The sequence below is a fragment of the Macaca fascicularis genome, chromosome 5, assembly GCF_037993035.2.
Source record: "Macaca fascicularis isolate 582-1 chromosome 5, T2T-MFA8v1.1".
NCBI classification, from domain to species: domain Eukaryota; kingdom Metazoa; phylum Chordata; class Mammalia; order Primates; family Cercopithecidae; genus Macaca; species Macaca fascicularis.
The window spans coordinates 43,632,655-43,647,554 of NC_088379.1; the positions used below are offsets into that span (position 1 = coordinate 43,632,655).

General features: G+C 36.3%; 1 protein-coding gene across 1 annotated transcript in view; it reads right to left on the reverse strand.

Annotated features, from left to right (window-relative positions):
• Window positions 1-265: 265 nt before the first annotated feature.
• The window catches only part of KCTD8 (potassium channel tetramerization domain containing 8), a 286,168-nt gene continuing 271,533 nt past the window's right edge, over window positions 266-14,900 (reverse strand). Inside the window, exon 2 of the mRNA XM_005554790.5 lies at window positions 266-1,612. Within this exon, the coding sequence (XP_005554847.1) occupies window positions 1,152-1,612 (461 nt within the window). The 3' untranslated portion in view covers window positions 266-1,151. The remainder of the gene's footprint in view (window positions 1,613-14,900) is intronic.

Below are 14,900 nucleotides of genomic sequence, written 5' to 3' on the forward strand. Positions count from 1 at the left end.
TGGAGAAGTGTTCAATCTGGTTAATAGATAAAATAACATTTTAGTGTATTTTTACAAGAAGACTTTTTCTCTTGTGGGCTAAGTATTTGTTAATCCATACCAATGCTATCTGGATCTGACTATATCTCCATTTTGAATTATGTTTTAAAGTTGTCAACATTAAGTCTAAACAAATCATTCTATAGCTTGGAGTTTTAAAGGAAAATTGAAAACAAGATGACAGTTGAATATTTTTAAAGAAAAGTCAATAGAAATCAAGAAATTCTAATACATTTTTCTTTTTTTAATAAATACATAAAGCTCTTTACCATTTCCCTATATTATTTTGATTAACATGATAATAGGATCTTTCAAAGTATCGTTATACCAATTTTCACAGCCTGATGTAAAAGACTCATTTCACAGTAATAGCCATGACTAGCAGTAATAAATGAATGTTGATGCCATAAATAACAGTATAAGGCATATTTACACCATCTTAACATACATAAACACCATACACATACACAAAAAAGTCACAGATCCAGAACAAAGAAAATTCAGTCTCCTAGACAGCTTACATTTATAGGCTTTGCCTAAAGTATTTTTTTTTTTTTGGCTGTTTTTTTGTAATTTTTTCTTTCCAAGCAACAAACATAGCTTCCCTATTTCTTGTGATTTATGTGTAACATTGTACTCATGCAAAAATAATACTTGTTTTATTGCATTAACATTTAGACAGCTTTAGATTTGGGTCCTATAACCATCGTCTAAAATTTTACTTGATGTTGCTTCATCCATATATCATTTTAGTTGGTATGATATGATGGTTTGTTTTTGATAAGTTACAAAGTGACAAACATGTCCAGTTGACCAGAGTTCAAAAATCAAGATTCTAAGCTTCATCATGCACATTGTACTTTCATTCTTGTAAAATGGTTTGAATCAGATATTCCATTTTGATTTAACATTTATTGTTTTTTTTTTCTTTTTAATTATGTTTCTAAAAACAACAACAAGAAAAGAATAAAAGAAAATACTGTTCCACATCCACTGTTCACAACAAGGAAGAGCAGCAAGAATCACACTGACCATTGTTAGGACACCAGTCAGGTGGTGACACTGTAGTAAACATTGAATGTCATCAAAATACTGTGGGAATGTGATAATTACTATAACCCATACTTCTGCAAGAGTTCAGACTGCCATTGGCGTTTGCGCTCTGGAAAATAATCTGGAATGTGGATTTTTTTAAAATCCTGAATACACTTTTTCATTTCTTCTTCCACACTTAGCTTCTCACAGACTTTCTTTTTGGACAGATTTGTTTCCCGGGACTTGCTGATGAGTGTCTGAAAGAGTTCACTGTTTCTGCGTTTGTCTGGTGGGGGCATCCATTGCACAGGTGCTTTTTTAGAGGGCCGATCCAATGTTAAGGTATTCGGTTGGTGAGCTGTTGCCTGCTGGGCACTGGACGGATTGTCCTGGGGAGTGCTTGCCTCTGAATGGCTGTCACAACTGGAAGTGGAGAGCTCATTACAGGAAGTCCCACTTTCACTTCCTTTATCAGTGACTTTGTCCTGTTTCCTATCTTCATGTTCTTGTTTAGGTGATACTATTTTCTGAGGTGGTCCTAAAAAGAGGAAAAAAAAAAAACAAAAAGAAAAAGAGTAGAACAGTTGAATAAGAAGTGTGAAGGTAAAATTAAATGAACTCTATATTTTCTATTTTAAACCAAGAACATTTATTTTAATAAAAATGGTGCTTGTTGCACTAGTCTAGGTTTGTGGAATAAGACCTAGGGTCTTTAGTGTACATGGGAAGATGCAGCATGCTGATTAATTATTCAAAACAATAAAGTTTGAGAAATTTGTTTAATGAGAGTTTCTGTCTTAGAGACCATCAACAGCTTCATACTGAAAAGAAGATTTTTGTTATTTTAATTACCAGCTCCTGGAATATAAAAAAAATAATAATGTTTTGTTAGCCTTCCATCTGTTTTGTTAGACACTTAGTTCACTTTTGTTCTACCCACTGCACTAGGTGTCCTTTGTATATATATTCTGCCACTGTAAAAGCTAGAAAGTACCACTGCTATATTTTACAAAGCTGCAGTATTCTCCAGGCCCAGAGCCACAATCACATCATTTATGCTTCCAAAGGGGAGGCTGCTTTAAATCTTATTCTTAGTCTCTTCATCTTGTTTCATGTCTATTTCCTTGAGGAAAATTGTGGAAGTGCTATAAGATATATCGGGGTCTAATATTATGGTGTGAAAATATAGTTGAAATATGGTATTCTCTTAAAATATAAGACCTACCATTGAGGTAAATTACTTAGGAAGACAATTTTCGGAAAGTGATAGTTTGCAAAGATAATTATTTCAGATACACAGTGTGTTTCCAAGAAAAGGCATATTTTATTCTCTCTGACTCCACTGTGGGATTAGGATCTCCATTTAACATTTGTTAAACACTACCACACACCCAGAGCTGTTCTAAAACCTTCATTAAGTGGAGCCCAACAATTCAGAGATCTAAATTACTCAACTCTTATTTTATTTTCTTAGAGTCAAATTTTTGAACAAGTTGTATAAATCAGAATCAGGAAGAAGGCATCAGTCTTTTTAAACAATTGCCCAGGAGTTCTATTGTGCAGCCAGCCTTGAGAACAACTGGTCTAATTTAGAGGGTCTAACCTTGGATGCACACTGGAATCACCTACAAAGCTTCAGATTATTATAACTTGGAACCAACCCCAGACCTCCTGATTTAATAGGGTGCTACCTGGCCATCAGGCCATTTAAGATTTCAATGTGCATCCAAGGTTATGAACCACTGATCAGTCTAATATATGTGAAATGGGTTAATAGCCAACATGGGTAGTTGATATTACTCAAAAGGATTAAGAGACAAAAAAACTCTTCTTAAAAGCAGCTCCTATGTGCAACATTCTGCTGGTTTCTATCACCATTTTTTTCTATTAGAAGAAACACAAGTCAATGCCAAGTATTGAGTTAAAGATTTTTAAAAGTTTTACAACTTTTTGGAATTATGGAAATATTCTATCTCTTCATTATGGTGTGGATTATATGATTGTATACACTATGAAAATTGATAGAATTGTATACCTAAAATGGTTGAGCTTTTCTGTATGTAAATTATAGCTTGACTAACCTGACTCCCTCTCCGGAAAAACAAAAACAACAAAGAAACATACAGTATATATGTCTATATGTCTCTATCTCTATCTGTCTATCTATCTATCTATCTATCTATCTATCTATCTATCTATCTACCTACCTACCTATCTATCATCTATCTATCTATCATCTATCTATCTATCTCAGGGAAAGTCTTTAGCAATATTTCAAACTTCCTTTGTCTGCAATATCATAAAACCAGGACAGATGTGAATGCTTATAATTGCTTAGTAAGGAATTACACTATTACATTTCAGAAGTATTTGCAACCAAAGATTTAAAAATTTGTTGGGTTTTATTTGTTTTAACCCTCTCTCTGTCAGGGAGAGTCAGCTGAGACTTTGGGGTGAGGTGGAGAAAATGCACTGCTAACACTCTGTGTTGGACTTACCCAGATCCATTCGCTATTCTCCTCTGTCCATAGTGGCTGATGCGTATAGACTATGTTCTTAAGCTCCCTAGCCTTGTGGCTTTCAGTTGGATTCAGTCAACAACAAAGACTAGCAAGATAACACCCTAACCCCACCCCACCCCCAGGAATGTGGTGATCTGGTTATATCCCTGGACTAGAGGCTACAGCCCTATCAGGAAGCTCTCTCTGTCTCCCTCTCCCTTTTATTCTCCTTCCCTTTTCTACCACCCCTCTTGAGGCTCATAGTTTTAGGCCTACAGTTGTTGATGTGGTTTGGCTGTATCCCCACCCAAATATCACCTTGAATTGTAACTCCCACAATTCCCACTTGTCATGGGAGGGACCTAGTGGGAGGTAACTGAATCATGGGGTCAGGTGTTTCTTGTGCTGTTCTCACAATAGTGAATACATCTCATGACACCTGATGGTTTTAAAAAGGAGTTCCCCTGCACAAGCTCTCTCTTTTGCCTGCTGCCGTCCATGTAAGACATGACTTGCCCCTCCTTGCCTTCCGCCATAATTGTGAGGTCTTCTCAACCATATGGAACTTTAAGTCAATTAAACCTGTTTTTCTTCCCAGTCTCAGGTATGTCTTTATCAGCAGCATGAAAATGGACTAATACAGGTGTTAACCATTTAGGTACCATAACTAATCTTAGGGTACTTCCTACACTGTTGTAAACTGCCCTATATTAAATGTTCTTAAATGTTCCAGCTGAGTGTGCCTTCTCTCTCTTCCTGGGTTTCTGATAGATCCACTCTATCAGACCCACTCTGGCCACCAGCCATCTTCTCCATTGACTAGAGGGATGTTACTTGAAGGATCAGTTTTTAGTGGCACCAGATGTATGTGGTAATAAAATTTGAAAATAAATAGGTTTGGAGTCTTACTGATTTGGATTCAAATGCTGGCTCTGCAGAAAATACTAGCCTTGTGGCTTTGAACAAGATACTTAGTTCCTCTAAGCATTAATTTGCTCATCTATAATATGAGTAAAACTACTTTGCCCATAGGAGCATTTTAAGATTAAATAAGATATCATGTAAAAGGACCTAGTATAAGGATTCTCAACAATGACAGCATATCAAAGTATATCAGTGGAATTTTTTGAATGTACATATGTCATATACATCCCTAGAGGTTTCTAGTTCAGTGTGAAGGACTGGTAATGTATATGTTTATATGAAGCTGGGAGTGGTGGAGGAGATGCAGCATCTCTTTAGTTACCTTTATGGCTGAATGTGAACCCAAGCAAGTATGAAATTCAACACCCTAATACAACATAGTATATAAATAATTGTAGGGTTTTTTTACCCTTTCTGTCAATATTTTGCTATACTTTAAACAAAAGCCCCTATCAAAGGAATCTATGATTTTCATTCCCAATAATGACTAAAGGATTAAACTGCAAATATCTAAGCAAACCAACTTACATTAAGGATAAATAAGTGATGAAAAAATAATTTCCTGTTTATCGGCGGGGTAACAGAGCATTAGATAGAGTTACCCAGGCAGAAAAGCAATCACATCAAAGTGAAAGACAGTTCAGAAAGAAAGTACTAGATACTACCAAAGTAAATGCCTTATTCTATTTGTTTCTATTCACTGAGAGGAAGAAAAAAATGCTTAATGACAATAGAATGCAACATTTGTGTGATGAAAACTAATTGGTCTTGCAAGATAGAAGATTAAGGAAGCCCTCTTTGAAGAAGGGATCAATGAGTTCAGCTGAGAGCTCTGGATTCACTATACGCCAGACACAGGGCTAGGTTCTGGAGGAGACACAAATATGGATAAGATGAGCTCTCTGCCTGATGAAGTTCACAGGCTTTCTTCAGCTCCAAGTGGGTGAGGACAAAAAGATGCAGAGACAAGATTTTACATGTGTGGCCAAGGATCCCTATAATTTTCTGGGAAGATGAACTAAGATGCACTCCATACCAAATGGGTCTAACTGAATTTCCTACACTAGCTTTTTTTTTCACTTTTTACTTTTCAATTATTTTTCAATTTTCTTTGCCACCTTTGAAAACGTCATCTATATCCCTCTCTTTTCTTCCCTCTTGTCTTTCCAATGACAAATAACATGGGTCAGGGCATGGTCGGAAATAAAGTTTATCAGAGAATAGTATTTTATAATTATTCAGTGTTTGAAATGCTTGGGATATTTTAGAATATCTCTTTCTGTAGACTTCAAGAACTATGAAGAAAAGGGGAACCTGAATTTACTGTGATTTTAAGAGCTTTAAAAATAAAAAGAACTTAAAATAGTTATACACATTAATTAGAATTAACAAATATATATTAACATATTATATATATATACACATAGTATATATATATATTTTTTTTCAAGTTCTTTCATGTTTTGCTAATCCTATTTAATATGCTATCTTTAGGCAAGGTGGACTCTCAATCAGACCAAATAGATTCAGAGGTTTATATAAGGACTTAAAAGAGAATGCTTAGCTTTATTTTGTGTACAGCTTTGAAATAATAGAATAATATGACGGTTCTTTGCATAAATCATTAGGGATCACTAATAGTCTTTTTTGGCTTTATGCTATCAGTTTTCATTGCTATCCATTTAAGCATACTTTAAATTATTATTGATAACTTACTAGATTTAAATTGGGACTAAGATACAATAACTTAAACTGATTTAGCTGCTTTTTATGACATGAAATTGAGAAAAATTAATTAATTTAGGTAAATAATGATTACTCTAGTTGCCCAGTTTTCTTGTGGATGCCTGTTAATTGCAGGCTTCCAGGGATAATTTAAAACTTTAATTTTATATTTGAGAGTACTAATTGGATAATTGTAATGTTTCCACACTGATTCTGGGTCTGCACCCCTAGGCACATATGAATTGCAGACAGTTCTCTCAGTTTCTTTCTTTCTTAAATTTTTATCTATTAAAAATGAAATTAAAACAGAAATATCTAGTCACATGGCTATGGTAAGAAGCAAATGAGATAATATATGTGAATGCAATTTGTAAGCTGTAAAGTTCTATACAAAGTAAACTTAGTTTATAGTCAAGAATCTTGCGGCACTATTCACAATAGCAAAGACTTGGAACCAACCCAAATGTCCATCAATAACACACTGGATTAAGAAAATGTGGCACATATACACCATGGAGTACTATGCAGCCATAAAAAAGGATGAGTTCATGTCCTTTGTAGGGACATGGATGCAGCTGGAAACCATCATTCTCAGCAAACTATTGCAAGAACAGAAAACCAAACACTTCATATTCTCACTCATAAGTGGGAATTGAACAATGAGAACACTTGGACACAGGAAGGGGAACATCACACACCAGGGCCTGTTTTGGGGTGGGGGGAGGGAGGAGAGATAGCATTAGGAAATATACCTAATATAAATGACGAGTTGATGGGTGCAGCACACCAACATGGCACATGTATACATATGTAACAAACCTGCACATTGTGCACATGTACCCTAGAACTTAAAGTATAATAAAAAAAAGAATCATCTATCATTTACACACTATCATTTACAAATGTATGAAATATTACATTTTTATGTTCAAAAGGGAATTTATTTAAGAAAATAAAACACAAAGACCCTGGTATAAGCTATCAAAAATGTGTGAATTAAGAGCAGTAGTAAAAAAAAATTTATTAAGTAAAATGTCACAAATAGAAAATATCACAATGGGCCCAAACTTGTAAAACTCAGCAAGACAGGGCTTTTGATCAGTTCCCTTGGGTTTTATTATATTAAAATAGAAAAGAGGAAAAGACAGCTTTTCCCAGTTATTTGAATAGATAATGAGGTACAGAAACGAAATGTCAGTATTTTTGTCTTTAAAAAGGCTGCATGATTTCTGGGTAGTTCTGGGTGTGGGGATGTTTATAAGAATATTTCTATATTTTTGTCCTTGAATACACAAGCATTTCCAAATAAAGTCTATGTACACAGCTGCACATTTGAAAAAAAACCTTTTCATTTTAATCTTTTTACCTGCCCAATGGTGATAAAAAATGATAGATATGTAAAATGTGTCTGCAACACTCACAATTCCTAGAAGGGAAATTATCCTTTAATAGTGCTAAACTCAATGATGTGTGAATGGTTATGTGGTACTTAAACAGAATGAACCAATCTACCTTAAATATTAGCACCACATGCTTCTAAGTATTAAGCAGTTGATTCAAAAGGGAAAAACTCCATTTTGATTTCACATTTACTGAGCACCTATTATGTATAAGGCATAGTGTTAGTTACAAGGCTGGGGACACACACATATGTGCACACACACCTGTACAACCACAGTCCCTGATATTAAGTAGTTCAGGCTTGGGGTGACAAGGGCAGATGTAGCTAAAGTGTGAATGGGCATGGACAGGGGATCAAGGAGTAAAATAAAAAGAGGCTGATTTGTGATTGGAGTGAGCCAAGGAATGGGGTCATTTTTAATTAATCAGTAAAATTGGCACGCTTAATTGAAACTTACAGGTCATATAGGAGACGTGTACCTCTTAGAACAGGAGACAAAATTCATTTATATGTGAGAAAAATTGAACTCATTTATTTATGTTTTCTATAATTTCCATTAGTATTACTTAACCGCTTTTATGGGTGAAAGAGTATAACAAAATAAAAGAAAAGAGGAGTGACTTGAAAAAAGAAACATGGTCATATTCCTTTTTTCATCCTGACATGGTCATCCCAAACCCACTCTTCTGATACTCTCTGAACTTAATTTTTATCATATTTACCTACTCATAGTGTGTGGCTCTCAGTCTTTAATTGTAAACTCAAAGGCAGAAACTGTGTTTTTCTATTCTCTCATGGTGCCTTCATCAGAATAGCTGCTTAACAAAATTAGTAAAATTATCTTCATGCCTCTGAATTTCTATAGTATTTAATACTAACTACATTATTCACTTGGAAGTTAGCATTTACTACCTTTTAGGTTAGTAAATATTCATTTTGATGTCCACAGACTAGTAAGAATGCTCCCACCCCCCACAAATAAAAATTGGTCCTGAGGTCACACTTTTGGTGTCCCATATCCCTCAGAGTTTATAATTTCCATGAGGGCTTAGATGGCATGTATTACTTAGACAGTTCAGGAGGCTGATTTGTATTATCACTGATTAAGCAATACTATAATAGCAATGTGCATAAGCAAATGTAATGCAGCATAAGAAAAGAAATATCAGAGAAAATTTAATGCAGCACGAGAAAAGAAATATCAGAAAATATATTTGTTTAGTGAGACATACATTAGAAGAGGTGTCCAAAAATAATCTTATTGCCTTTCTCTCATTGTACAAATCAGTATCTTCCCATGACTCAGTTATTTCTGTAGATCATGCCCAAGATCACCTTTGGCTATCCAGTGGATTCATCTTTTATTTTCAATCACTTGTTACGTCTTATCAATTCTACCATTACAGCAACTCTTGAATCTATCTATTCATCTCTGTTCCAATTTCCACCACCTATGACAGGTTTCTCATTGTATTTTCTAACCAATTCTCTGACTCCACTTTAGTCCTACTTCAAACTATTCTCAACGCCACTGCTAAATATACACTCCTAAAACCTAATTGCATTAAGTATATCCTTGTGCAAAAACTTTCTAAATAGTTCCTCTGCATATAAGATAAAATTTGATTATGACATCTTGGCTTTGGAGACTATCTTCAGTGTAACACAAATAACCCCAGATCATATTTTAGTGCTTCCCATTTGGTGACTCCAATATACTTGTTTCTGGTGAATGCCTTGCTCTACCAATGCTTGCTTTTCTCTGGACTGTATCCTTTCCTTGCCCATGCCCCTTTTAGCTATCCTTAAAAGCCTGATCCACGTGCTGCTTTCAGCATAAAACTTATTGTCATATTTGGACGTAATTCCTTGTGATTTCCTGTTTTTTTTTTTTGTTTTTTTTTTTTTTTTTTTTTTTAATAACCCATAGTTTGTTTGAATCCATCTCAAGGTACTGAGCCTATTTTGTCTTAAATAACAGTTATTTCTGTACTCAGTTTAACTTTCATCCCTGTGTTCTGCCCCACCACACACACAAATATACACACAAAACACATATACACCAATATAGTTAATACTGGAGTGGGGTAGTTAAGTGCTGGGAGGAGAAGGACGGAGTCCCTGGTGAGGTCTCCACGGTCGGGCCTGTGCCCACAGACCTAGGTAAAGACAGACACCCCTGTTTTCGTGCCCAAGTGTGCATTTTCCAAGGCTACTCTGGCCTGTCATGCCCCCATCCTGGGCCTATAAACACCCCAAGACCCTAGCCGGCACAGACACGAGAGGCTGGACATCAAGAACATACGGGCAGAACAGCACACAGGTGGCTGCACGTCCAGAGGAGCAGAGGAGCGGAAGAGCACACACCGACAGGCACTGGCAGAGGCCAGCAGGCCATCAACTGGGGGAACGATGTGGAGGCTGAAGGGAATTTGGCAGAAGCAGTCAGAGGAGAATTGGGCTGCCTTGCTCCAGGCAAAAAACACCTTCCCACTCCATACCCCAGCTGGCTCCCCATCCATCTGCAGAGAGCTACTTCCAACACCCAGTGAAAACTTGCACTCATTCTCCAAGCCCATATGTAATCCAATTTTTCTGGTACACTAAGGCAAGAACCCTGGGATACAGAAAGCCCTTTGTCCTTGTGATAAGGAAGAGGCTCTAATTGAGCTGATTAACACAAGCCTCCTACAGATGGCAAAACTAAAAGAACACACTGTAACATGCCCTCTGGGGCCTAAGGAGCTGTAAACATTCACCCCTAGACGCTGCCGTGGGGTCGGAGCCCACATTCCCACGACCTGCCCGTCTGCATGCTACCCCTAGGGGTTCTGAGCAGTGGGGCACCGAGGAAGTGAGTCACGCCCGCATCACATGCACTGCCAGGGGGACAAGGAAGTTTTTCCCGTTTCACAGTCACTTATGGGATAGAGAGTTTTTCCTTTTCGTCTTGGTATTTCCTGAAGCATCACCACATGGCTAGGCTCATAAGAATTCAGTAACCGTTTATCTAATTGAATTAAATGAAATTAATATTATCTACAAAATATTGTCTAAGCACACAGGGGATTACTTTATTCTTAAAGAAGTTTATTTTTGTTTTGTTTTGGTTTAACCGAACTATATAAACCCAAGTGTAACTCAGCTTAAGGAGTGTAACTCACCTTAAGGAGTGTAACAAAAACGAAGAAATGGGGGAGTCGAAGATAAACCATTTAGCAGTGAGTAATACGAAGAGCCTCACAGTCTCTCTAGTTAATGAAAATATCATTCCTTTGGAAAAGTTCCTACCTTATTCCTCTTAGTTTATTAAAGAGAAATAAGTAACTTGAGAACCACACATAATGTGGAAAAATAATTTTCTTTTTTCTGAAGAAGAACGCTACCTCACTTACATGATTGTACCTGATGCTCGTAGTAGAAAACGTATTAGGTGTTCATTTGTCCTCTCAGAAGCCTTTATCACATGCAAAATTGTTACAGACACCTTGCAAGAGCTCTTCATTTAAAACTCATCTCTTCATTTCCCCCATGGAAGCCAGGATTCTATCCACATTCACCCTTCTTGTGCTTAAATCAAAAACATAAACTCCACACAAAGATGCCTAGGCTCCTTTTAGAATCTGGAATGAAGACTACTGAACTACTTCCTGCTTGTTCCAAGGTTCCCACGTCTGAATCTACCATTCCTTATCACTGTCATTGGCATAGTTGTTTTTCACATGCCCAGGTAACAACCTTCTAATGACCTTCTTTTTCACAAGCACATGTTTTATGAGAAGGATGACTTATTTGGTTTTCTAATTTGTGAACACAAGCCTATGCCTGCTTGTTTCACATCTATAAAATGTGTATCATAACACCTACAAGGTGCTTAGCAATGATTAATGAGATGTTGTCTTTACAACATATCTGGTGGCTCCGGGAGGAAAAACGAAGGCACTCTGTTAATATAGGTTGGGGGTACACTTATGAGGGCTGTGTATAACAAATTTATATGAACATAAAACCATGCTGGTTGTAAATTATTGTTGCCTGTTATGCAATACTAAACAGCTGCCTTAGACCTGAGGAAAAATCTCTCAGTGACAATAAGGGAAGCAGAGATTGTGGAAGAAGTAAACACACACACACACACACAGATACACACACATATAGATGCACACACATACACACCAAAAAACAGTGTAACACTCTTGTGTTGCAGGAGCAGCTACAATTGCCAGCAGAAGCCATAGTTGAGTGGATTTTTATTTGTTGGATCTCTTCAGATCTTAAGTGCCTGCCTGCCAATAAATGTTTTCAAGTATTTCCAACAATCCTCAGTCATATGCAACTTCTTGTAGCTGCCATACTATCGAATATGAGCACTGCTTCTTTCTACTTTGAAATTCATAAAAATGTGCCTGTTATGGCAGCAGCTCGGTGCAGAATCATTATGATGAAGGAAAGATGAAGGCGTATATGTGCATGGCAGAGTTTAATTTCATTTCATAGTACAATAAAAAAGTGCTCAGCTTTTGAATAGAGCAGAATTGTGCTTGATGTGAAGTTCTGATATGTATTAGCTAGGTGCCAAATGTGTCTTTAAGGTTCATTTTCCTATTCTGTCTAAAAAGGAATAGAAATATGGCACCTCCCTCCTAGGGTTACTTTAAGTCAAAATAAATGTGAGGAAGGCCTTTGTAGTAGGCTAAAATGTGATTCAAAAAAAGATAGCAGGCACGAATCCCTGGAACCTGTAAATGTCACTTTACATGACAAAAGTCTTTGTAGATGTAATTAAGGATTTTGAGATGGTGAAATTATTTTGGATTATCCAACTGGATCCTAAATTCAATCCGTGGTACCCTTACAAGAGGGAGGCAGTGAAAGATCTGATACTTACAGAGGAGAAGGGGACAATGTGACCATGCAATCAGATGTTGTAGTGATGCAGCTACAAATTCTGGAATGTCAGCTGCCATCAGAAGCAAGCAACAAATTTTTCCCTAGAATATCTCAAGATAGTGTAGCCCTGCTGACAGCCTAGTGAAACTGACTTTAGACTCTGGAGTCTGTGAGAGAATAAATTTCTGGTTGTGTAAGTCACCAAGCTTATGGTAATGTGTCATAGTAGCCAATAGAAACAAATACAAGTGATTTAGTGTAATTCCTGGCCGTTGGTAGATACTGAGTTATGTCATCTTACATAAGTGAACATAATATTGTCCTTAATAACTGAATGCTATTGGATCTAAATTGTAGAATCTTAATTGTTCTATTAAAATAAAATGTTTTGCAGGCTCTATCGAATTGTCATCCTGTTTCTTTAAGCTACTGTAGTAGTGATAAGCCCAGAATATTGTACTGCAAATCATTCTACTTGGTGGTTATCCCTAATGTTAAAAAATTCCTATATTCAGCCATAATTTGTCTCCTCAAATAGTGCCATTAACTAATTCTATGTCTACCTTCTGGAGCAACACAGAATGAATCTATTCCCTGCTTTTAACTAAGGGTCCTTAATATTTTGGAAAACCATTATCATATCTAGTCAAAGTCCTCTCCAATTATATAGATCAATCATTATTTGAATAATGAGGTTAATAGGGATAGCCACTTCACCTTATCTCTGTTCCCATAAGACTCTATTTTCTCTTTCTACAAACATTCAAACATAGTCACCCATCTACCCATTCCAACACACATGCATACACACACAATCACAGAACTGTCTCTCTCTATAGCTGACTCTACACACATTTCCAGAACCTGATCATTCCTTTTCATTCTAGTCTCATGTTTTTACTGCCTTTGGACACCTTCTAAACTTCAAAAAAATCATGTCAAAAATAACCTAATTATTCTTTTTCTCTTAAACCAGTTTCTCCTCTTATGCTTTCCATTTTCCTATTTTTATAGAAGCACCACAGTCTTCTTAATTACCCAGGTTTCAAATCTCAGTCATTTTTGCTATTACAATTTCTACCCTCTACTGATACCCTCCCCCAACGAACAGTTGCCTAGTCCTCTTGATACTTTGATAATAGTATCATTTTCCTCACCTTCAGTCTTCACTCTCATGGTTTTGATCCCAATTAACTCTTACTGAATCAACTGTAATAACCTTCTAGAGAGTCTTTCATCTCTAATCTTTATATCCTTTTATCCATACTAAACAAAGATGTCAGCAACATTGCACTGAAACATAGCTCTTATTACAGCACCTGTTCTCTGAAAACCTCAATGGCTTTCAGAAATATATCCAAATCTTTTAGCTCCACAGACAAGACTTTCCTTGGCCTAGTTTGAGCTTAAAGTCCACACTTCATTTTCTATTACTCTCAGCCTTCATTCAAGTGAAATTGGAGGAATTAATATTAGCCTACATATCACATGCATTCCTGTCTTTAATTCTTCACCTATGTGAATTATAGGTTGAGATCTATTTATAATGATATTTGTTTAGATGGAGTAAATTTCTTATTGACTGTGTGGGTATGTGTGTCTGAGAATATAGGTGGTGCTCTATCTATCTTATATGACAGAGCCTAATTACCAGGCTAAAGTATACATTTCTAACCCAGACTAGGCCAATCATAATGCCCTACCTAATCAGCCCCCTAATCTACAGTAAGGATGAGGGTTGTGAGGTATATAATCTGGGTGACTCAATAACATGAAATCTCTGGAATACTTCAAACTGTTCATGAGGCGAAAGAATGAGAATGCCCTTACATCTTTGGCCAAAAACCTCTCAGATATGTCTGTAGGGGACTAAGTCCCTCAATCCCAACTACAATAGGGGAGAATGACAGCCAAAAGGAAATCCTAACAGTATTTGGATGTCTGGTTCAGTGATTTCTATTACCAACTCCACTGTTAGGCAAGTATTTTAGACCAAATAAAATAAAAATTTTATAAAACAAATTTATCTTATAAATTTAGGTATTTTATTAGATGCAAATACCCTTGAAATATAACAGAACTCTCTTCCTGAAACAAGTTGAGTGATGTGTTGTTTGCATTTGTTATTGGAGAACTCTAATACTTAATGCTGTTGCGGGAAATCAGGGTCCTGGAATGGAGGGACTGGCTGGAGCTGCGGCAGAGGAACGTAAATTGTGAAGATTTCATGGACATGTATCAGTTCCCAAAATTAATACTTTTATAATTTCTTACGCCTGTCTTTACTGCAATCTCTGAACATAAATTGTGAAGATTTCATGGACATTTATCACTTCTCTATTAATACTTTTATAATTTCTTATACTTGTCTTACTTTAATCTCT